The 24,066-nt window shown below is 58.2% G+C and overlaps 2 protein-coding genes across 2 annotated transcripts; one reads left to right on the top strand and one right to left on the bottom strand.

The window, feature by feature from the left end:
- The first annotated feature begins 205 nt into the window (after nucleotides 1-205).
- Gbeta76C (guanine nucleotide-binding protein subunit beta-2) lies at nucleotides 206-7,404 on the top strand. The gene is made up of 7 exons (XM_037219928.1): nucleotides 206-292; nucleotides 2,099-2,244; nucleotides 3,885-4,018; nucleotides 4,894-5,059; nucleotides 5,842-6,046; nucleotides 6,365-6,581; nucleotides 6,985-7,404. The coding sequence occupies exons 1-7, from the start codon at nucleotides 224-226 to the stop codon at nucleotides 7,089-7,091; spliced, it is 1,044 nt and encodes a 347-aa protein (XP_037075823.1). The 5' UTR covers nucleotides 206-223; the 3' UTR covers nucleotides 7,092-7,404.
- Nucleotides 7,405-7,716: 312 nt separating this feature from the next.
- LOC119096511 (retinoblastoma-like protein 2) lies at nucleotides 7,717-23,250 on the bottom strand. The gene is made up of 21 exons (XM_037219420.1): nucleotides 23,193-23,250; nucleotides 21,002-21,243; nucleotides 20,621-20,760; nucleotides 19,947-20,147; nucleotides 19,240-19,430; nucleotides 18,656-18,816; nucleotides 17,789-18,037; nucleotides 17,265-17,446; nucleotides 16,726-16,936; nucleotides 16,266-16,472; nucleotides 15,775-15,894; nucleotides 15,011-15,125; nucleotides 14,471-14,602; nucleotides 14,129-14,172; nucleotides 13,748-13,873; nucleotides 12,440-12,616; nucleotides 11,809-11,940; nucleotides 11,435-11,444; nucleotides 11,174-11,340; nucleotides 10,214-10,384; nucleotides 7,717-9,592 (listed from the first exon to the last, which is right to left on the bottom strand). The coding sequence occupies exons 2-21, from the start codon at nucleotides 21,179-21,181 to the stop codon at nucleotides 9,419-9,421; spliced, it is 3,090 nt and encodes a 1,029-aa protein (XP_037075315.1). The 5' UTR covers nucleotides 21,182-21,243; nucleotides 23,193-23,250; the 3' UTR covers nucleotides 7,717-9,418.
- Nucleotides 23,251-24,066: the final 816 nt, after the last annotated feature.

The following is a 24,066-nucleotide window of genomic DNA, read 5'->3' as shown; positions in this document are numbered from 1 at the left end:
GCCTCCCCATCGTCCGGATCCATCGCGAGGCCCTCTGAAAGGCGCCGGCTACCTGCCGAGACGTCGCCGGCGACCGTCCCGCCCGGCCGGCGGCGACGGCGCCCGTCGGAAGCCGTAGCTACGCCTGTCACGTGACGGCGGATCCGATTAGGGGCAGCCGTAGCGCTACGCGTCGGCGAGAGGCCGCACATAGGCGGGCGGCGGGGCGGCGGCGGCAGCGGCCATGACGTCCAAGGACCCCGAGCTGGACAAGCTCAAGACGGAGCTGGAGGCGGCTATTGAGGCCATCAAGGTGGGTTGGGCCAGGTCAGGTCCGCTTAGCACATACTAGGTTATGTTTGTGCCGCTCAGGTCAGGTCAGGCTGGTGTAGCTCTGGTCAGATCAGGCTGGTGTAGCTCAGGGCAGGTCAGGTTGGTGTAGTTTGGGTCGGGTCAGACCAATCTAATTCAGAGTCAGAGCATGTGCATTTAGCTCACGTCGGGTGATATCGGTCTAGCTCAGGTCAGGTCAGCCTCGCTCAGGTCAGATCGTTTTAGCCCAGGTCAGGTGGGGTGTTCACTGTTGCGCCACCGGGTGGCCGGGCATGTCTCAGGCCACGTACCAGGGTGTAGGGCGACAGCTCTGCCGCTGGATTTTGACAATGCTGGGACAGTTGTGCTGAAAATTGCCCTGGAGCAGGGGAGTCTGCGTGGAGCAGGAGCTAGCTCCGCAACTACTAACGAGGCCGTCATCTGTGGAATCTTTCATGCTTAATAATGCAATCACATAAGCATTATAACGGAAAGCCAAGAGAAGCTAGAACGAGATCTGAGTAAAAAAGTCTGCATGATCATTACATACTAAATTTAAGTCATATTGATTAAATGTGGTTTGATGATTAATCCTGCAACAGTTGTAAAAATCGGCGAGCATTCCACAACCATCGGGCTGGACTTTGCGATTGTCCCGACGAGCAACTTACTGTGTCCCGAAGTGCATGAAAGGCTGCCAGCCGCCGGCTCTGCGTCCGCCTCCGCCGCCGCCGCCGCGTCCGCCGCCAGCGTCGCCGTTCCAAAGGCGCAGAGCACCACAGTCACAGTCACAGCCCAGGGCATGACGTCTGCCGGCGGTGGTGGGCAGCGAGCCTCTGCCTTCCCGACCGCCGCCGGCCCGGGCCTCTGATCACTCGTGACGCGCCGTGACGGCGGCGTGACCCGCCCGCGTCACTTTCGCCGCCTGCCACGGCGGCTGTGCCCCCACGCACCGCCCGAGCGACACGAGACACGTGACGTGGAGACACATGCCAGATGAGGCGTGACGGCGAACATGTGATCACACGCGCAGCTGCGTGAGACTCATCCGCGTGGTGACCTAGCTCAATTTTTCCTGAGCCGACTGCGGGCGAAATGCACTTACTCCAGCCACAGTCTTCGCCGTTGCGAAATTGCTAAGATAGTTCTTGCTAATCGAGATGCTGCTAGCTATTTGGGTGGCGAATACCGAGGCGGCGCCGCTGCGATGGCGCAGAGATGCACGACACGCTACTTTAGTCCCGGGAACAGCTGAATGTGACGGGGCTGAAGCCGTAGCGCCCTGCCCGAGCGAGACGGCTTCTGATGAGTCGACTTCCCCGGGAGACGAGACTTCAGCAGTGCTGACCTCCGAGCGACAGCAACGGGAACGGTGGGAGCGAGGCGGCGGGGGGGGGACGGGAGCAGTAACATACACCGAGACAAATAATGTGAACTCTTACATTGTTGTATGGCAACAAGCGACGCATACATTCGCGCTTGTTCCCCTCCCCTTTCTCAACCTCAGCCTCATCCGGTGATCTGCCATCACTGGGGCTCTATTGAGCGGGTCTGGGGGTGAATCGAGACCTTCCTTGGTAGTAAATAATATACCATCTTTGTTGACCTCGCACAGCCTTGACCTTCCGTCACCTGACCTTACCCTGCACGATCGCTGCCTCGGTTGACAACGGACGACACCAGAGGCCTGCGCCCTGTCTGGCGTGCCGTGATCCTGCGTGAAGACCACCCTGGTTGAGATGACACCACGACCTCGTTTGACCTGTCATGGCCCCGGATGACCTCCGGTTGAACGTCCTGCCCGCAGGAGGCCCAGAAGAAGGTGGCCGACGCCGACCTGGTCACGGTCTGCGCCGATCTGCAGGACGCCCCGCGCATCCGCGCCTCGTGCAAACGCATCCTCAAGGGCCACATCAACAAGGTCAATGGCGTCCATTTCAGCGGAGACAGCAGGTCAGGGCGGAGATGATGTGAGGGCGACATGGTGACAATCACGAACTGAGGCAGCAGATCAGGGCCGAGATGACTTGGGAGCCGCATGGTGGCGATCACGAACAGAAGGCCCGACTCGGATATCACCTGCAATGTATGCGTCTGGATTGAGTTACCTCAACATATGCATGTTCGATTAAAAATGGCTGCTGACTCAGCAGTGACGAGCTTTTTGACTCATCGTTCTAGTTTCCGGGCTTTTAACTTGGCATTATCGTCTAGGTTAAAGATGATTCGCACACAGTTATTCATATATTCGTCGCTCTTTACATTCTAACGTTTCGAGATCCTATCTCATCGCTGCAGAAGACTGGATGTCACAAGAAATAAGTTTTGAGTTTTAAAGGATAAAAAATTGTGCACTTTTATTGGAAAACATCTCTTGGTACGGAAGACACAGATGAAACGTGGCTAAATGAAGTAAGCCAGAATCCTTTTTTACTTTGATATATACAAAATACATTCATAATGGGACCACTACAAAGACACAATGAGAACACTATTGTCATAATCACGTCAATAGTGCTCACCACCCACCACCTAAAAGTTCAACAGTTGTACAAGAATTTGTCTGAATTTGGCTGGAGGGACCTCGTTAGTGAACATACTTCCCCAAATTTGAAGGCGTCTTCTGTCATTGCACGTCCGTAAAACGTCAGCGTTGTCTGTCAGTTGTTGTGTCAATGTCCTGTCGTGTTCGTGTCGCATATGGTCCGGAGGTACCCACCCCGTCACGTAAACGCATTGCCAGGCGTCGTGAGAGTGTCGTGGTTACACCAATGTAGTGTATAGAACGAAGTTTTCAATCTTTGATGTTGCATTTGAATTGATGCATTACATAGGTGCATTTAACTTTGTCGGGTTTGTCTGGGATGTTTCTCATACAAATTAGAGATTTTCTTATTACGATAATGCCATCCTACGTCTCACTATCCTACATCCAGCCGTCCTTAGTGGGATGCGTAATGACAAGGACAGCGATTTAACACGACTGCATATCGAAAACAGGCTAACAACGGACGGTGCTTAAATGCTGAGTAATTTTGTGCGAACCATCTTTAACCAAAACGATAATGCCGAGTTAAAAGCCCGGTAACTAGAATGATGCGTCAAAAAGCTCGTCAATGCTGTCAACAATTACTTTTAATCGAACGTGTATAAAAGATAGGAATCTGCAAAAATATTCCAAAACACACACACACACACACACACACACACACACACACACACACACACACACACACACACACACACACACACACACACACACACACACAAACACACACACATACGCACACACACATATGTATATATATATATATATATATATATATATATATATATATATATACCCATCTCTCTCTCTTTCTCTTTCTTTTTGCTCCTACGTGACGCGACTTGCGCTTATCCCCCTTTTATATAACATCTTGTTTCCTCGCTCACACTCCGTCCCTCACTCTCTTTCTCTTGCCCTGCGCGGAGACGGAGGTCTCCCGAGGCGAGGGGGGGGGGGGGAGACAGGAGTCTTCCCCTCGCCCCCCACCCACCGATTGTGCGGCTCAGACCGACTCCCCAGACCGAGCTTGGCCTCATCGTTGCAGGCACTGCGTCAGCGGCTCTCTGGACGGCAAACTCATCATCTGGGACACGTGGACCGGCAATAAGACTCAGATCATCCCCCTACGCTCCGCCTGGGTCATGGCCACCGCCTTCGCGCCGTCCGGAAACTTTGTGGGTGAGCCGGCCGGCGGTGGTCCGCTCTCAAGCCAGGAGGCCGCGGTCTCTCAGCGAGCCGCGTGTGGTCTCTCAGCGGACCGCGTGTGGTCTCTCAGCGGACCGCGTGCGGTCTCTCAGTGGACCGCGTGTGGTCTCTCAGCGAACCGCGTGTGGTCTCTCAGCGGACCGCGTGTGGTCTCTCAGCGGACCGCGTGTGGTCTCTCCCTCCGTGTACGGCGGCGTGACGGAAATCTTCCCGTGGTTTCCCCGAAAGCGGCACGGCGTCGCCGGCGGCGCTGCGGCGTGACGTTCGGGGGCGGGGGGCGGGGCAGGCCCAGATCACGACCACGAGCGCGCCGTGAGCTTCTGGTCACGCCCGATTGGACGCGGCGTGCGGCGGAGTCGAGCGGCCGCGTGCGACTCGTGATGACTCAGGTGCATGCAGGGTCTGCCGCACCGGAGAGGCTTAGCACTTGTCAGTTTTGCTCAAATGGAGATGAAGGGCACGCCAACCCAATGTTCGGTCAGAAATCACATAATATTTGCCTCCGCATATTCAGTTTTTAAAAAAATGCATTCATATTTAAACGCATCTTCGATGTTTGGCATACACAGAGGATATCGAAGCATAAACGACACCGGATGAGAGAGGGAGCGAGTCTACGGATTGCAGTGTGTTATCGGTGTGTTATTGTTCCCGCGGCCACACTGCAGCGACAAGTGCGGTCTCTCTCTCTCCCTCTCTCTCTCTCTCTCTCTCTCTCTCTCTCTCTCTCTCTCTCTCTCTCTCTCTCTCTCTCTCTCTCTCCCACTCCGTGCCGGGTGTAGCCCCCTCCCTCTCTCTCGCCATGTACCATGTGTGACCGGCGCTCTCTCTTCCGTCCCATGTGCCAGCCAGCGGCGGCATGGACAACCAGGTAACCATCCACGACCTCAACAACCGCGACAGCAGCGGCCAGGCCAAGGTGATCCGCGAGATCAGCGCGTTCGAGGGCTTCCTCAGCTGCGCCCGCTTCCTGGACGACAGCCGTCTCGTCACTGGTTCGGCCGACATGAAGATGTGAGCTGACCTCGTGACGTTCGTGGCACCCCACCCCGGCCGCGACCGCGCTTCACTGCATTGCGGGGGTTTATGTCACGATTTATGTATTCGCTATGGCTATTGACCACGATCTTGGGGGGAAAAACAGCTGGTGGCAACTCTGGAGCTCACAACCCGCAGTGATGGGAGCGTGCCTCCGCCAGGCTATGACGCCCACATGCAACAGCTGATGACCGTTCCTTTCGGCAGCGGTGGTCGACTGCATTTTTTTCTGTGGCTGATGAAGCATTGTTTTGCAGTGCATCTGATCATTTAAGTCACGTAGTTGCAAACTGTGTCAGTTATTGGAATTTATTCGACAACGGACGACAAAACGTGATATCGAGCGACAGGCTGCTGCATTAAACACGGGTTCAATATGCATGGGCTACATCGACCAGCATCTCAGGTTATTTATCTCCTTTCTAGATTGTTTCAAAAGTGCAGTCCCCGTCACAAAAACGCCCACTCTCAGGGGCGAAGTTTCCATCCCACTAAGCCGCTGTCCACCCTCCACCTCTATCCGCACGCTATCCTACCGCACATTGCCGCACATTTCAACACGTACACAGCGCAGTCCGCGCCCATATCGAAGCCGTCGCGTTTCAGCGTTTCCTTCTCGACGCCTTCCCTTGGATGTCACCGTCGAGCCATGCTGGCGCATCGGACAGCGCCCGCGGTGCTCTGTGACCCCACTCCGGACTCCGCGCTCCCCGCCCGCTCTCAGCGCGTAGCGTGACCCGCCCCGCCGCCGCCACCAGCGTGCTCTGGGACGTCCAGGCCGGGAAGAACCTGGGCGAGTTCCACGGCCACGAGGGCGACGTGGTCACGCTGTCTGTGGCCGGCGATGGCGGGCACTTCGTCACCGGCAGCGTCGACCGCACGGCCAAGCTGTGGGACGTGCGCGAGCCGGGCTCCGCCAAGCAGACCTTCTGGGGCCACCAGAGCGACGTCAACTCAGTCTGCGTGAGTGGCGCAGGAGGGACGGACGACGGGGTGAATGAATGAAGGGATGGTCGTCTGTTATTCTTGTAGAATGCGTGACATCTGTATAAAGCATTTCAAAACCTGCAAACATTCTAAAATACTATATCCATTTAAAACTAGAGGAAAATCTAACGCAGAAAGAATGCATAACTTTTTAACATCAGCAAGAACTTAAGCATTAAAAGCCGTTTCCGAGCGTTTAAAAGCAGGTCAGTGGTGACCACTGTAGTCGCCTCTGGCGGCCGACTGACCGTCGTCCTGCCGGTCACCGTGACCCGCGCCTCCCGGCACCACCAGTTCCACCCGTCGGGCCAGGCGTTCGCCACCAGCTCGGAGGACAAGACGACGCGCCTGTTCGACCTGCGGGCCGACCAGCAGCTGGCCGAGTACACGCCGCCGTCGGCCAACTCGGCGTTCACCTCCTGCGGCCTGTCGCGCTCCGGCCGGCTGGTGCTGGCCGGCTCCGACGACAACACAGTCCACGTCTGGGACACCATGAAGGCGCAGCATGTCGGTCAGTGCGGCGCCGGGGCCGGGGGCTGAGCTCGGCTCCGCGCGACGTGGAGGGAAGACCTGACGTCAGGGGGGGGGGGGGGGGGGGGGGGGGAGCGGTGGCAGCTGCGGCGAAGGCAGCGTGTCGTAGCTCACAGCACCCCGCTTACCACCAAAGCAAAGCCTTTAAGCATCTCTTCGTGAGAATATCTTCACCCAAACAGCCGCCAATGGTTTACGTTCGCAGCGACATGTCGGTGACCGGCACGCGGTGTGATGCAGAGGCCACCGCCGCGCTGAGCTCAGTGTGACTCCGGCGTCCTGTGTCACGCTGTGCGCCCGGCCGCCCTCCCCGGCGCTGGCGAGCGCCCGCCGAGCGTCCTCGCCGTCCAGCCGTGGCCGACGCCCGCCCGCTCCTCCCGCAGGCAACCTGGCTGGCCACGAGAGCCGCATCACTTCGCTGAGCGTGGCCGACAGCGGCATCGGGTTCTGCACCACGTCCTGGGACACGACGGTGCGCGTCTGGGTCTGAGCCGGCCGCGGCCCCGTCACCGCCTCACGACAGAGCCTCCCAAGTGGGAGGGGGAGGGGACGTCAGGAGAGTCTGTGGGCATGCGTCGCGGCGAGATCAGGGTAGGTGGTGCGGTGTTACAGTGTGCCAGCGCGGAACGCATTGCCGCGACAGTGAGCGCGCCACCGAGCCCCTGCCTTGGGGGTGCAGTGTTGCCATGGTTGCCATGGCGACGGCCGGGCCGGTCGCGTGACGTCACCATCCCACCGCTCACCGCTCCCAGGCGCGGACAGTTATCGCTGTTGTGACTTCGAAAATACACGGACCACGAGTGTCATGCGGTGTAGTGTGCCACAAGGCGTGCGGAGGATCAGCGCGGTTATGGACGAGTAGGATACGCTGCCGCGTAATGCTCTTAACCTCGTGGTCTGCACCCAGGCCTGACAGGTAAAGTTCTCACGCTTTTCCCTGACGACGGGAGACTCACCACCTTTATCAAAGGCTTGACCTTATCCCTTTTCACTACGGATAGCAGCTGCCTCCTCTGCCGCGAGGAGAGCACGGCACGCGCGCTCCGCCCGCAAAGGATACCTAAAGGCAAATAACGATCCGGACTGGCATTCCAAAATAGGCAGACAGCATTGAGGTGTTGTATTGTACGATCGTGTTTGCATTTCGGTTAACTCAGTAACTCACAGCACTGCCGGGGTACAATGGTGCATCAAGTAGCTAGTTATACAAAAGCGCCTTTCCGGACAAATAACTACAGTGCAGATCAGGCCCGGTATGGAGAAGAGCCTTACAACACCAAGACACTGTGCAGCATCCCAACCGACATTAAAGACACTACGCAGCATTCCAACCGATATTGAAGTTACTACGCAGCATTCCAACCCAGCACAGACAGACAGCCGACGCACGGAAAAAGGCTAACGGACAGACGAGACGAGACGAGACATTCAACCGACCAATGACGCGACACCACTTAGCTGCCGCTCCGGGCTCGCGCGGCACCGGATGGTCCAGCCAGTCGCCCGGCGCAGCAGAGCTGAAAACGTGCAAACGGGTGGCGGCCGCAGGGGAGATCCTCTCACACACAGCGGTTAACAGAAACACACGCCAGTGTGCGACCGACAGCGGACGACTCAAACTGAATGGTGATTGACGCGCGCGTGACAGCCAGCTCCGACGGGTTTCGGATCAGGAGGTCGCCGCCGTGGGAGGGCGGCGACGTCACTCCGTGGGCCGCCTCCTCCGCCGCCCACCGGCATCGGCGCCGACACCGGAGCGGCGGTAGGCGAGCCCGTCATGAGCGGCGGCCCGTTCACTCCCGGGCGGACCCTCGCGCGGGGTCAGCCAACAGCCACCACGGCGGCGGGGCCCGCTGGCTGCCCAGCACCTCGCCGCGAGAAGGTCACCAGCATCGCGGCGGGCATCCTCCGTCTCACCGAGAGCGCGCGGCTGCTGACGGAGGGTGCTCGGGCACCGCTCCCCACCGCCGGGCAGACGCAGCGCCTCGGCGCCCTGACCCGCCCGTCTGGCAGACACCGCCAGAGGCGCCGCGGCCGGCCCCCGCGGGCGGGCTCCAGAACCGCCGACCGCCACTGAGTGGAGCCGCTGAGGTCGCCAGCGGTGCGCCCGGTCTCAGTCGGCGGCAACAGAAGCGGGCGTGATGCCTCCGGCGGTGGTCATAGTTCCCGTCCGCACACCGAGCCGGAGTAAAAACGCCGTAGCCGTCACAAATGATCAAAACGGCCTGCTTATTATGATACATCAGACAACACAATGCTTCACAAAAACACCGTTACCTGAAAGCCAAGCCTGCGCAATAAGTCGCCTGATGATGAACAAATGGAAGACACCTAAAATGACACGGGGAAAACCTACAAACGCACACATCCCATGCTAGTCATCCTCACACATTTCAATCTACACCATTTACCATAGACGGGTGTAAACATCCGTTACGCCAAACGGAAACTGAACAACAGCCTGAAGATAATCGCATTACGTAAACCTGATCTTCTCTGTGATCTAAAAACGCATCGCCAACACTTGACACCGCTCCCGTTACAAACCAATCCGTTACAAATGATCCGGGCTAGACAAGATCCCAAAAGCACGCGATGAGCACGCGGTCCGACTGTCTGTGGGCGCACGCAGCGCATTATACAGCTCACACAGCCCACGGGCGCGTGCCGCTGACACAAGGACGCAACACAGACACTAAGCATGGCGCCACTTCCCAGTGGTCGGGTGACGTCACTCGCCGACGCTCTCCTGTCGTTGGCACAGCCCGTCGCGGAGGCGCGCCTCCCGTGACGTCACTCCCCAGCGGCCGGGTGACGTCACTCGCCGACGTTGGCCTGCCGCTGGTCGAGGACGTCGCGCAGGCGCGCCTTGTACCGCTTGGGCTCGGACTCGTCGGCGCCGGCCGGCTCCAGCAGGGGCCGCAGGCGCTTGCCGGCCTCGACCGCCGGCAGCGGCGACGGCTTCACCATGGCGTTGATGGATCGTAGCTCCTGCGGGCGGCGCGAGACGGCGTCAGACGCGGCGGCCGTAGCCGGAGGAGGCCGGCTAACATCACAGGCGGGGGTGACGCAACTGACGTCGGGCGAGGAGCGCCATTGGCGGAGACGGCGCGACGTCAGACGTGCGGGAGCCAACCCGGAGACGCGAACCAGGAAGCATACACCGGACGCGTGACCGTGATAAGTCGGACACGTGAAAGTCGGACACGTGACCGTGATAAGCCGGACACATGACCGTGACAAGTCGGACATGTGACCGTGATAACTCGGACGCGTGACAGTGATAATTCGGACACATGACCGTGATAAGTTGGACACGTGAAAGTCGGACACGTGACCGTGATAAGTCGGACACGTGACCGTGATAAGTCGGACGCGTGGCCGTGACAAGTCGGACACGTGAAAGTCGGACACGTGACCATGATAAGCCGGACACATGACCGTGATAAGTTGACACGTAACCCTGATAAGTCGGTCACGTGACTGCGATAAGTCGGTCACGTGACCGTTACGCGCCGACTTGAGGCAGTCGGCGCGCAACGCCACGAGTGTAGCGCACAAGGGACCAGCGCGTGTGCACAGTGGAGGGAGGGAGAAAGAGGGGGGACTCACGTGCGCCGGCGAGCGGTTGAAGCTGTAGGAGCGGACGTTGCCGCGCTCGCCAAAGCGTCCAGGCGACTGCTTCAGCGGGCTGATGTAGATGGAGTGTTTGGCCGACACCTTACGGCTGAGCGGCAGCGGGCTGAGACGCGGCGACGGCAGAGGCGACAGCGGCGGCTTGCCCTGCCCGGCCGCCCGAGGCGCGTCACATACCGTCCGGCACGCGCGCGCGCCGACCACTATGTGCTGGCACGACCGGCACCGGCGCAGCAGTATTGTAGCCAGCCACTCTTTCAAGTTTGGATTGTGTTAGACGCGGACACAAAGGTGAAATTTGAACGTTTCGTGCTAATATCAGAGCGCCACTGCAAGTTTGGCGGCTTCGACATGAACATGAGCCAAGGAAGTTTTTTTTTGTTGTGGGCCATGGAATACGTTTTCAGCATCTTATAGCAGCAGCCAACAAACGCACATCACCAGCACCCCACAAGGCTGGATACATATTTACCAAAGACCGGCAAATAACAGACATACGGAATAGATAAAACAAATGGAATCCTACAGAGAGGCACGGAACAACGAGCACGCAACAGATAATGCAGTTAATAAGGGTAAGATAATTAAAACACTTCCTATTACCACTGGAATAGTCTCTCTCCATCATGACGTGACCTGACACAGGCTCGATCGGCACGGGGGAGAACTAGCCCATCCGCAATCAGACCGAAGAAACGGACTTACCCGCACCTAACAGGGAATTCCATGGAAATTGAACATTTCATTAACAACTCCTATAAGCCCATACGCTACAACGAAACCACGATACTCACTTCACATACTTGGCGCCGTCTTCTCCGAGTCCGCGTCTATCCCACACTACAGTACCTCCCTCTCCCCCCCCCCCCCCCGACACCCAGGGCGCCTCCATCCGTGGGCTCCCCACCGCCCAGCGACCGCCGGCCGCCCACTCACGTCACTCTTGGAGAACTTGCTGACGAATGCCTTGACCTTGACGACGAACACCTGGTTGTAGAACTGGATGATGTCGCCACGCTCCTCGTTGCGGTCCTCGAACTCGTAGCTGGTCGCCGTGCCGGCCATGCGCGAGGGCGTCGGCGGGCAGAGGGGCGCCGGGACCGCTGCCACAGGGCGGCGCCGTCAGTGGGGTGGGGCAGAGGGGCGCCGGGACCGCTGCCACAGGGCGGCGCCGTCAGTGGGGTGGGGCAGAGGGACGCCGGAGCCGCTGCCACAGGGCGGGACCGTCAGCGGGGGTGGGGTGAAGGACGTTTCAGCCACGGACAGACTGGTAGGCGCCGGGGACAACGCAAAGAATGGCACCGTCGCTAAATCAGACACCTCGCAGTCAGGCGAGTCAGAACGGCGTCTTGGACCACGCTCGGTGAGCCAAACAGCGCTACCTTGCGCATAACTGCAGCCTCGGCAGGACGGTGTCCTGCCCACAATGTCACAGTACAAGTCACGCCTAACTCGTCGTGGAGGGGGGGGGGGGGGGGGGGGAGTCTGCCGGCCCGTCCAGCGCACCGTCACACGTCGTGCCGCTGCCCACCTTTGGCCGGCTTTTCAGCCGGCTCCGGCGCCGGCGCGGCTTCCTCGCCGCCGGCGCCATCCGTCTTCTGGTTGACGCCGAGCAGCACCGAGCGGTACACGTGAGACTTGGCCTGCGGCTGGCACCGGTACATGCCCATGATGTCCGTGAACTTCTTGTTCATGCCGAACGCCTGCCGGAAGGAGCAGCGCGAGCCGTTACGGCGGTGGCTGCCGCGCCGCTACCGCCGCGCTGGCAGGGAGCCGGAGCGAAGGCCGAAGCCCCAGAAGGCATAACGCCACGCTTTCAGTGTCGTGACGACGGTAGCGTCCGTCCGGAAACCGTCACAGTTTATCGGAGAGGTCGCGCAAATGCGGAACACTGGGTCCTGCCACGAACGGCTGCTGGGTGAAGCCAATATGAGAATAGAACAGATGTAGAGCAATATAATAGAGCAAACAGAGCAGGCGAAGTTAAGTCGTAATGAATTGTAAACCCGGCCCTCATCTATAGCCTAAACTTCCCGGGCACAAACGTTCAGTGAGCACTAGAGAGCAATGGTGGGAATGGTTGGATGGACCTTGGCCACGGCCCTGGATGGGGACAGTGCACTGTCCCGCCCTGAACTACAGACACACCCTCTGGCATGGGAGGGGGGGGGGGGGGCGCCCAAGGCGACGGCCCAGCCCCACCTTGCAGACAACGAAGATGGCGGACATGATGAGCTGATCCAGGTGTCGGCCCTGCATCACGGTCACGTGGTGCACGATCACGAACTCGAACACGGTCCAGATGGTCTCGCGCACGTCCTCCATCAGCTTCAGCCGCTCGCACAGGTCGCGGATGCGCACCGACGCCAGGTAGTAGAACTGCGGCGGACGCGGCACCGTTCGGTGAGTGGGCGCCGGGGCGGTGTGTCGGCGGGACGCCCATACACGGACACGGTGCCGCTCAGTGGGTGGGAGCGGGGCGGTGTGTCGGTGGGACGCCCATACAGGAACACGGTGCCGCTCAGTGGGTGGGAGCGGGGCGGTGTGTCGGTGGGGCGCCCATACACAGACACGGTGCCGCTCAGTGGGTGGGAGCGGGGCGGTGTGTCGGTGCATCTGTGGGACGCCCATACACAGACACGGTGCCGCTCAGTGGGTGGTGTGTCGGTGTGTGGTTGAGACGCCCATACACAGACACGGTGCCGCTCAATGGGTGGGAGCGGGGCGGTGTGTCGGTGTATCTGTGGGACGCTGTGGTATCATCCACTCTCACAGCCCGACCAAACACTACGTCAGGTGCTACCGTGAGTATTTTCCCAATACCTCGGTAACAACAAAAAAGTGATAATATAACGTCCGAGGCGTCCGAACACGTCGCGCCCTCGCCACGCGCCACCTTGTCAAGGCGAACTCCCTCGCGCAACTCCCACTTGCCTGGCGCGTAGGCTCCCTAAACAACTGCCATACACCACAGACGCCCATACACGGACACGGTGCCGCTCAATGGGTGGGAGCGGGGCGGTGCGTCTGTGTATTTGTGGGACGCCCACAAACAGACACGGTGCCGCTCAGACGCCATCTGGGGGAGGGACGGGGGAGGAGGCAGGCTGGCAGCACGAATAGATTTGTCGCGAGCCCCGGCACGCGGCACAAGTAGATGTGAGGTCCACAGACAAACTCGAAGAAATCAACGACATGGCATCGAAACGGCCAATACCAGAGCAATCACCACTGAAAGAAACTGGTTTGTGCTCTTCCGGCTTGGCGAACCAGTCATTCTTAGCAAGCTGAATGTTTTAATTTGACCGCAAACGCTACAGATTCGAGTCTGCGTCTTGTCGAGTTTTGCAGTCTCTGCGACAACCAAAGACAGAAGCAGCGATGATGACTCACAACTTTTTTGTACGCGGGGCTAAATCACGCAAAAACGAACAAGTACAATTGAGTGAGTGATGGACTCTCTCCTAGGGTGTGCCCCGCGGAAAATGCACCCATCCCCTCCGAGCCCACCTTGCGGAAGAACAGGCCGAGCGAGTTCTGCTTGGGCCTCATCGGCGGCGTGTCGGCACCGGGCGTCGGCGTTTGCACCGACGTCGGCGTCGGCATCAACGTTGGCGCCGGCGTCGGCGTCGGCGTCGGCATCGACGTCGGCGCCGGCGTTGGCGTCGGCGTCGGCATCGGCGCCGGCGCTGGCGTCGGCGTCGGCGTCGGCGTGGGTGTCTGCGTCTGCGTCGGCGCGGCGGCGGCAGTAGCGGCGGCAGCGGCCGGCGCCGTTGACGCCGCGACGGCGGGCGGCGCGCCAGCGACGGTGGTGGAGGCGGCTGGCGAGGCGGCCGCCGGCTCGGCCGTCCCGCCGCCGGCCGGCGTCTTGCGTCCGGAGCCGCCGCCCACGATCAGCGAGTAGGTGCGCACGCGCCGCTCCAGGGCCGGACTCACTGCCGAGAGAGGGGTGGGTCAGACCCAGCTCACCGACTTGCGAGGCGGCCGGCGCGCCGACGGCGATGGCAATTACAGACAGATGTCCAGCGTAACCAAAGGTCACGTGGGTGTCACGTGGCACGGATTGGCAGCTTGCCAGCGTGAGCCGACCTGAACACATCGCACCGCCGCGTGTCCCTCCACTGTCCGCTGACTGCCGCTGCTTCGGGCCAGAGCACCGTCTGGCGCCGCTGGAGACCGGCCGGAGCGGGCCTGGCGCCGGTGCCGGCGGCGTCAGGCCCGGACGCGACTCACCCGTCACCGCCGGCTGCTCGCCGCGGACGCCCTGGCGCGGCCCGGCCACGAAGAGGCGGCGCCGCGCGCTGGACGGCACCACCGGCGACATGAAGCGCTCCGTGGCGCTGGACAAGGGCGACTGCTGCGGGTCTGTGGACGCACCGCGCCAACGTCAGGCCGCGCACGGACGGTACGCACACGGGCCGCGTGCCGGTCCAGTGACGGGGACGGGCGCACGCCCGACCAGCGTCACACGGCAGATAATTGTGACACGGCGAGCAGTGCCAGCAGGAGAGCCGTCACAAGGCAACACAGACCCTGGGGCCATGGTCGTGCGCGTGACGACAACCATGTTCGGTGCCTGGCTGAGCGTCATCACACACGGGGTGCTCATCTATGACGCGACACTCTTTCAAAAGAAAATCCTTCTACGGCAACCAATGTCGCCAGCAGCCGGCGACCGCCGGGCTCGGGAAGGGCTCATGCCACTGGAGGAGCGCCGCCACCAAACGGGTTTCATCAGTCGTGCCTACGGCGCCGCGCCCGCCCAGTACGCACTCTTGGCCGCCGACCGGCTGCTGTAGGTGACGAACAGGCGGCGCACGGTGGGGTTGTGCGGCGCGGGCGACAGCAGAGTGGTGCCGGCCGACGAGGCGGCCGCACCCGCCGCCTCCTGTCGGGAGGAGACAGGGTCACAGTCGGGCGAAGTCAGGGTCACAGCCGGCGAAGGTCACAGTCGGCGGAGACATTCAAAGCCGGCGGAGACGGGATCACAGTCGGCGGAGACGGCGTCACAACTGGCGAAGACAGGGTCACAGTGGGCGAAGTCAGGGTCACAGCCGGGCGGAAACAATGGGGCAGACGGGGACACGAGTCCTCCCGCAGGATGTGTCAGGAGGGGGGGGGGGGGGGGGGGGCACAGACTCAGCCCATCTGCCACGTCCAGCGGCCGACTGCAGACAGCTGGCGACCGCAGCGTCGGGGCCGAGTGTGCCGCATCGTTACGCGTGACTCGTATGAACCGGACGACACGGCACCGAATCAGTGGTTTCGAAAAGGAGACGTCATAGCGGCGGCGGCATGCCTAGACAGAGGAACCTCTGATTGAACAGTTCTCTACAGAGGGGCATATCCACGCCAGAGCCGAATGGCTGGATCTTACACAGCTCACAGACGCCACTCTTTGGCGTCGAACTGGCTGCCGCCTGTCAGAGCGCTGGTGGCAGCCGCCAAGTGCACCACTGACACCACGAACTGACACGCCCATTGTACCCCCCATTGCCCTGCGTGCCCTGGGGGCAGGAGGAGGGCAGGGGACGTACCTGCAGGTGAGGCGTCACCGTCTCGCTGGTGGGGATGTTGCCGGTGCCGGCCGCCTCGATGACCGTCCACAGCCGGGAGCAGCGGCGCCACGCCATCGAGTCCAGGATATGCTCCTCCACCTGGGCCGGCGCGCCGCGGTCAGCACCCGGGCTCGACACGGCGCCTCCCGGCCGCCAGCGGGGGCGAGCCCGTCCGACTGACGATTACAACCTCGAACAACCACCACCGCTGGTCCCACTGTCGCCGCAGGTTGGCGACGCCAACGAGCTTAGATGAGTTGCGGGCGCCGGCAGGCAATCTAGCCCATCCAACGAGAAAAACATTTTGAACAGGGGGTAGGGGCACGTGTAGGAAACAAACACATTCACATACACAGGCTGTGGGTGCAACTGAGACGTGATCGATAATGAGCAGCCCGCTGGACAAGGCACGTCGTGCACAGGGCCGGTCCTACCAGCGGCCGTCCGCGCGCGTCCGTCCGCCGGCCCACCTTGTTCAGGTGCTTGATCACGTCCCGACAGAGGCCCTGCTCCTCGCGGATGATGATCTCCAGCAGCTTGTAGAAGTCGTACGGCTCGATGTTGAGCGCCTCGAGCAGCCAGGGGAACTCGAGCGGCGCCGTGTTGTAGCTGAAGAGCACGATCTCCAGGCTGCAGGCCAGCAGGCAGCGGTGGAACACGCTCTGGTCCAGGAGCACCTGGCGACGTCAGCACACGCGGCCATCAGCGGAGACAGCGCGCCGCCCGGGAGACTGCCGATCTCGCGGGAGACTGCCAATCTCGCGGGAGACAGCCGAGTGGCGGGCACCGCTCACGCCTGGGGCGCCGCTCGTCGCTCGGTAACACCCGCTCATGGCGGCCGACTGCACCACTAGACGGGCGCCGCAGACTCGGCTGGAGGCGCTGCAGTGAGGACGACAGCCCCGCCCCCGAGCGGCCGGCGCCACCCACCAGCAGGTTGATGTCGGGCTTCCTCCGGCGCTCCGACAGCAGCACGCTCTCCAGCGTCTTGTAGAAGAAGCAGGCGGCCATGTGGAAGCGCCGGTCCACCAGGTCGGGCGCGTCGGCCCCGTCCACGGCGCCGGCGCAGGCGGCGCTGAACTCGGCCTTAAACTCGGCCACCAGCGTCGCGATTGTCTCGGTCGGATCCGGTGAGCACGAGCTGCGGCGAGCGCGGACGGCCATGGTCAGGGCAGACGGGCAGCGAAAAAGCGACACAAAAACGTAACAGCACGGAAAACGCCACCGGCCATAATGGGCCATTAAGGATCTGGCTCAGACCCAGCGCCACGCTTGGCTAACCCACCGTCGCCTAGCCCGCTTGGCTAGCCGATCCAAACCATAACGTACCGCGGCAGCGTCTCAGACGTCGCCGCGACCGGGAGCGACACAGCCGTGGGCTACGGTCCTGCCGGCACCGCGGACTGTGGCCCGCTTCGGCGGCGCTCGCCACGCCGGGCGCGGCGAACGTGGCGCGCGCGCGCTCCCACCTGAACAGGGCGGCCAGCTGGGGACTGGGCGCCGGCCGGCGGCCGTCCAGCAGCGCCTGCAGCCGGCTCACGCTGTACATGGAGGCCGTGATGGGCGTGGGCGACGAGTTGGCCGGCGCCGGCTCGGCCCGCAAGTAGCCGCGCCCCGTCAGCGGCGTCGACGGCATCAGCACGTTCTTGTTCTGCGGCCGAGGGCGCGCGGTGAGACGCACCGCCGCCCGGACCGCCACTGCGCGTGACGGAGCGCCGGTGCCCGCTCGCCACGTGGCTCCGTCCCCTCGATCTCGATTACGTACACGGCAACGACACACGAATTCACGTTTACACGGAGCCGCCTAGCGATGCTGAACTAACCCGTCACAAATGCCGCCCGTATCGTGTTTGAAAACGAGCTACGTCAAGGACAGCGACAGCAGCGGAAGAAGTTCCGTCCACTCATCCAGGTGAGCACGAGGGCCTCTGACTCGTGTCCGGACGCCAGCCTCGTTGGCTTGAGTGAGCAGCGTGGGACCCACCCCGCTAACCTGGGTGAGCATGAGGTTGCGCCGCACGTGGATACGCTCGGCCAGGTCGCCGGCCGTTACGCTGTAGTTGTTGGCCTTGCTGGGCGTGCCGATCTCCTGGCCGGCCCGCTCGCCCAGGAACGTGCGCTCGTCAAAGTTGCCGCACGTCAGCAGGTACTCCTCGTAGCGCTTGTTGACGCTCTTCCAGTTCAGCTCGAACGGCTCCAGGTCCAAGATGCCGGTCAGCGAGGCCGGGTCACCGTGCAGCGTCTAGGGGTCAGAGGGGTGCCGTCGGGGGGTCAGAGGGGTGCCGCCGGGGGGGGGGAGGGTCAGAGGGGCGCCGCCGGGGAGCAGAGGGGCGCCCTCGGAGGGCAGAGGGGCGCCGCCGGGGGCAGAGGGGCGCCGCCGGGTGGTCAGAAGGGCACCTAGGGAGGTCAGGGGAGCGCAGCCGGGGATCAGAGGGACGGCGCCGGAGGTTAGAGGGACGCCGCCGGAGGTCAGGGTCCGCAGCCGGGGGTTAGAAAGAGCCGGCCACGAAGCTGAAGACAGATATTCCACCCAGCACAATGGCCGGGACAAACAATCGTACCATACCCGATATCTTACCGCAAACGAAGACGTGGAAAACCGACTGATACCTAGCCAGGACCCATGCAAACTCAAATTTGCGTCAGAATGCCAATCACAACGTCAGGGCAAGTAACGAGCCAAGTAACAATCAGGCCGCACGCCTCCTCGAAAGACCACGACATCGACGGCCAGGCACACGGCACCAGGACGATGTCAAAGCGGCATCGGCGTGTTCGCTGCGTCCAACACGACGGCTCTCGGTGGCCCGTTCCCACGTGCATGCAGACCGCCCGCCATGGACCAGCCGGGCGACGTCACCTTGCTCGCGAACATCTGGACGATCTTCTCCTTCCAGACGTGCCGCCGAATGCTCTTGGCCTCGATGATGAGGCCGTTGAACTGGGAGCAGAGGTACTCGAGGATGCAGGGCACGTCGGCCGGCGGCTCGTAGTCGCGCGAGTTGAAGTTTTCCGGCAGTGCTGCGAACGGGAGGGGGAGGGGCGTGAGTCCAGAGCCCGCTGGCAGCGGAGGAACACGGCATCTGAACACAGGAGCACGTCCACGTCTGCAGGATCTAGCGGCAGGCCGACAGCACGCCCCCTTGCACACTGTTCAGCTGGAGCTGGACGCGGACTCCGGTCACAACATCTGCATGACACAAACTACAGCAAAGCCCCAACCGCTGCAGTGTGGCCAGAGGGCGACAAATCAAGCAGGAGCACACCACCACGTTCAGCTACCGAAACGTCTCCGGGCAACACTGCTTCGCACACAACACGACAACACTGCATACCTGCAGCACATCTTAGACCTCGATGGTTCGACTCGACTCGGCGCGGGGACCGACATGGTCCGCCGCAGGCCAGAAGGGCGGGGGAGCGGGAGCCGAGGGGGCGACGTACCGGGCGAGCTCCTGTTCAGCAGGTCGCGCCGGTCGGCCGCCACCGTTACGCCGAACATGTAGTCGACGCAGGCCAGCAGCAGGTGGTACGTGCTGACCAGGTCGGACGACACGGACGGGATGGTCGACTTGACCAGCACGAACAGCGTCCAGGTGAACTCGAACGCGTCGCTGGCCGTGCAGGCGCCCCGCCTGCGGGCGCGGCGCCGCTCGAGTCACACGCCGGGTGTCGGCAGGGGTCAGGTGACACACACAGGTGCGGAGGCACGGTCCAGGTCACACGGCGAGCGGCGCGGTCACCATCCATCCGCGCAGGTCGCTGCCGTGTGGCCAGGTCAGACGCAGCAGTTAGAAATATCACAATACACTAGTCGCCCAGGACTCGCTACCGCAGATCTAGAGGGTATGGCTTGCTTTTCCAACAATGTGTTGCGGGCGAAAAGGTCGTGCAAGTGCTTCCGAATCCGTTTACGCCAATGCGCAAAACAGCTCGGTCTTGACTTTGCGGGACGAGGATTGAGAGCCTTCACCAAGGACCATTGCACAAGTTCAATATTAAAGTACAATATATATATATATATATATATATATATATATATATACAACTTGCAACATTTTATTGTTACCATTGTTATTACATAAGCTGCAACAGGTAACGAGGGTGCCTCATTCACAGCACGTCCCGCCTCGGCCCGTGACGTCATTCACCTCTGCTTCCTGGACTTGGGCGGGCGAGGCGGATCGTCGGCAGGATCGGTGTATATCTTCTTGAACATAGGCTCGTAATAGTTGAATAAAAACGTTGTCACAGCAAAGTTCCTCTCCAGGGCGTCTAGATTCCTTTGGAACGGGTGGGGCAGGTTGGACATCTCTGCCCACTTCTTGGACTTGTCGAAAAACTCAAGCAAACTGCAAAAGAGAACGCAAAACATCGATGAAGTGAGTCTGCAAATGAACACGGAAAATCCCCATTCTGGCGGAGGTGGCGCCCATCGATCATCTTGCAAAATCTTGACACTTGGATACACTGTGTCATCATCACAATGTTGAATGCAAGAAATTGAGAAATCACGCGTACCCGACGAAGACCAGTTCCAACTACAACATGGTGAATAAGCGACACATTGGAATGTTATTAGCCCAATGACCGCCCACACTCACAAAAAAGGCACATCGAAACCCAGCCCACAAGTCCACAAAGTTGTAAGCTAGCAAGCTTCAATGAATTTGGTTTCCAAACACCACTCGATGTTTGCTTCAATTCGAGGCAAGGCAAATCACAGCAACAACGACCAAAACATGTAGTGCACAGCACTAATTCACGGACTACGACGCCGCAACACGTCGCAATGCACACCTGCGTCCTCTGCCACACATCCTACCTGAACTGGGCGAACCTAAGCAGCCTGGTGAGGCTGATAAAATTGCCCTGCATCGGGGCCAGGTGGTGTCCGACGGTCGGCACGGAGCCTCGCCGGCAAGACACGTACAGTGCGCATGCCAGCCAGTGCAGCTTTTTGCCCTGGGGAACAGCAGCCACAGAGCAGAGCTGAGACAGGCGGGCTGGCCAGATCACACCAGGGTCAAGTGCCTTACCACCAGCAGAACTGTTGCAAGTGGGACTGGAGAGAACACACAACCATGTGTCTGCATAACAATGCTTGTTTATAACACTGGTGCATCTTGAACAATCACAAGGTGTTAGCATAGTCATGTTTAATGCCAATTTTAATCATTTCATGAAGAAAAGTGACTGAACATACCTCTAGTGAGTAGTTCTGCTTTACTTGGCAGTAGCTGTTCCATGCATCCCTTGCAGTAAACTTGTCCATATTGAGATCAAAGCACATTTCTTGAAAGTCCTCATAAATCTGATCACTTTTTTCATCAACAGCATTCATGTTTTCAGTTTTTAAAACAGGATGAGGCATTGGGAGTGGCATTGCTCCTGTTCTTGACAACAGGGATCAGTATGAGAGAAAGATCTTCAGAGCAGTTGGCATGCCTGCAATATGCAGTATGCAGCAGGTTACACAGCAGGGTGCATGACAACAGGCTGGCAGTCCTAGATGTCAGCATGCAGCCAGTGACAGCTGAAGTGAATTTTGGCAAAATGGCACATGCAGAAGTCACACACACGATTCACACATAAAAATTTATAATCCTGACAACTGCCTCCAAATCCCTGATAAGGCACATTTTGCTATGTCTGAGGCCTTGATTGACAAAAAGATTACAAGAGGGGAAGCCAGACTTATATCATAACAAAATGTGACTTCACATTGTTGATTCAACTTCCCATTTATAGAAATAATATCAAATTTTAAAACATTCCAAGCCCAGATGGTGTCAGGCAATGAATGTGCAGTGGTAACAGGATCCTTTAAACACCTCACTACCCATGTCATCAAACCTTGTTTCCAAATTCCACAAAGTAATGCACAAAATATGCACACAATGAGAACTGACCTGTGCTTACTGAAATGCCATTCACACGGCCACCACCGTGCACATTTAGGGAAGCATGATATACAATTGCACAGATAGCCATGCCACTGTGAATGATACTCATGAACAAACATTGCATAATTTTATACAAATCATGCTCATTAAAATTGTTATCACTTGCTGGGCAGGAGCAATTCTTTTTTGTCACCACCCTATTTTCAAGAAAAGAGCCCATTATGATAAATGCTTACAAGCAAAGCAGCAAACAACATTTCACCAAGAAACAGAATGACACTTTTCTGGTAAAATTGGTGCAAATAATGTCATGCATGAAATCAGTCCAAAAGAATCACCTATACTCATTCATAAAATATGAGAGCGGCCTGACCTTCTTAAACCTTAAACATTAGTCATTAATGCAACAAGTGATATATACCCCTCTGTGGACATAATTATACACTGATTGTGTGCCCAAAGACAGTCTTCAGCCAATGAACACAAAGCAACATCATTTGCTATATAAATAACTGCAAAATCCAGAAATGACATCATAGGTCAAAAGCTCTGCATAACCTGAGGCAACTTCACACCACTGCTACAAAACATGTCTCCAATACACATGTCACCAGCTGCATCAAAGTTTGTAGCCCTGCCACCTATAATCCCTTAGAGGTCTCAGAAGTGCTTACCAGGCACTGCATCCAGCAACCATCACCTGGTAAGGCATAACAGTGCTCACATATTCCAGCTCTTATATTTCACTTAGAAGCTCAAACAGACTGCCTCTTTAGAGCCCACCAGTTACCAATGCTGTTAGTATTGTGAATTACCAGATCCAGGTATCTTGATCTGCCATTTACTACTTGAATTATAGGCCATGACCCAGGTTGACACACATTACAATTCCCATGTCATATCTGCATCTGTTTACAAACCAACTTCTGGCTTAAGTTTAAAGGTTTCTATGAAAGCATGAAATTCCTGGCCAATATGGTGACATCTGAGGTAGTTATGGTACCTGCCATTTAAAAGACATTGTGCACTAGTGATAAACATGAAGCAGCACACTATTGTGTCAGCATTTTGTATGACTATGCATGGCATGTAATGGACAAAAATCCAGAAAATAACCTCACATTTTTGCGGGTATCAACCTTGAGCACCAGATAGCCAGAAAAACATTCACATGGTTGATGTCTTAAAGCTCTTGTAATGCAGCACAAGCCCAGATAGCGTCAATCACAAGATGACACATTTGGAATCTTTTCCAAATGCACAACAAACAAGATGAGGTTAATATCTCATAAAAACTGGAAATATGAAGCATCAAAGCTTGAGAGTACTTCGAATGGCCTAGGCGAAGATGGAAGATAACGTGATATGCAAGGAAACGAGAACACCTAAGACCGGCACAATTCTCGCACGTTAAGCACCATAAGAAACCTACATCCATACAGGAAGAAGGGAGATGCTACCAGCATTCCTCAGCCATAACAAATTACATACCACCCCCAAGATCCGCTAATGCACTAAACGCCACAGTCCCGCAGATACCAAGGCGTCGCTAGCGCTGGGAATGCAAAGTCTGTGCGCAAATATGGCGCATAAGTGACAATAAATGAGCACTAGACGCGCGGAAACCGCGGGATAACAATACTAAAGTACTGGTAATGAAAATGTGTGTCTTATTAAGGTCAAAACACAAATTCACAGCTACCTCAAGCATGAAACTGTATCGGTAATTGAATAAATTGAAATTTTATGTGCATTATTAAGTATTTTTCTGATTGAAAAGCTTTTTACGAAGCAAACCCAACAACGTGACGGAGGCATCCTTGAATATGGTACCAGTCTTCATCTTTTTATATAGTACCTCATCATCAGAACTCACGATACGGAAATACAAACCACTTGTATCTCACTCATCTGGCGTCTCACAATAAGGAGATAAGTGCGATGTGATGGTAGCTGATGGCTCTGTACTATCGCTTTTGAATAAACACAGTCGCTTGCACCCGCGCGCAATCATACGCAGTTTTCTCCTGGCCGCTGTTTCCCTGTCATTACTGCTAGCGGGTTGATCGCAGTTGGCAATGCGCCGGTCAAAGGTGATTTGAACAAAAAAAGACAATGTCGGACAATGAGTGATTTATATTGCCGGTCAATAGTGCTTAGAAAATGATATCGTGCGCTCACGTTGGCACCGTGGACCACGGATGGACGTATGTTTAATTGAGCGCCGTAATTTTATCGGTGAGGGAAACGGCAAGAATTCAGTATGACGCTTTTGGATGGCCGACCGAGCAAAATGGGAAACGGGATGGGACACGTGTGATGTACAGGCAGCTGATTATCCTATGCCAGCGCTATCAAATGCACA

This window comes from Pollicipes pollicipes, unplaced genomic scaffold, assembly GCF_011947565.3.
Source record: "Pollicipes pollicipes isolate AB1234 unplaced genomic scaffold, Ppol_2.1 Scaffold_4295;HRSCAF=5057_pilon_pilon_pilon, whole genome shotgun sequence".
In the NCBI taxonomy this organism is placed as follows: Eukaryota; Metazoa; Arthropoda; class Thecostraca; order Pollicipedomorpha; family Pollicipedidae; genus Pollicipes; species Pollicipes pollicipes.
This window is presented reverse-complemented; position numbering and strand designations above follow the sequence as displayed.

Bases quoted from the DNA above. Each gene is read 5' to 3' on its own strand.
- Gbeta76C (XM_037219928.1), top strand. From the start codon at position 224: ATGACGTCCAAGGACCCCGAGCTGGACAAGCTCAAGACGGAGCTGGAG. The intron at 293-2,098 runs GTGGGTTGGGCC...TCCTGCCCGCAG, and splicing joins CGGCTATTGAGGCCATCAAG to GAGGCCCAGAAGAAGGTGGC. The intron at 4,019-4,893 runs GTGAGCCGGCCG...CCCATGTGCCAG, and splicing joins GCCGTCCGGAAACTTTGTGG to CCAGCGGCGGCATGGACAAC.
- LOC119096511 (XM_037219420.1), bottom strand. From the start codon at position 21,181: ATGCCACTCCCAATGCCTCATCCTGTTTTAAAAACTGAAAACATGAAT. The intron at 15,126-15,774 runs GTACGTCCCCTG...TCCTCCCGACAG, and splicing joins CGGTGACGCCTCACCTGCAG to GAGGCGGCGGGTGCGGCCGC. The intron at 10,385-11,173 runs GTGAGTGGGCGG...GCGGCCGGGCAG, and splicing joins GCAAGTTCTCCAAGAGTGAC to GGCAAGCCGCCGCTGTCGCC.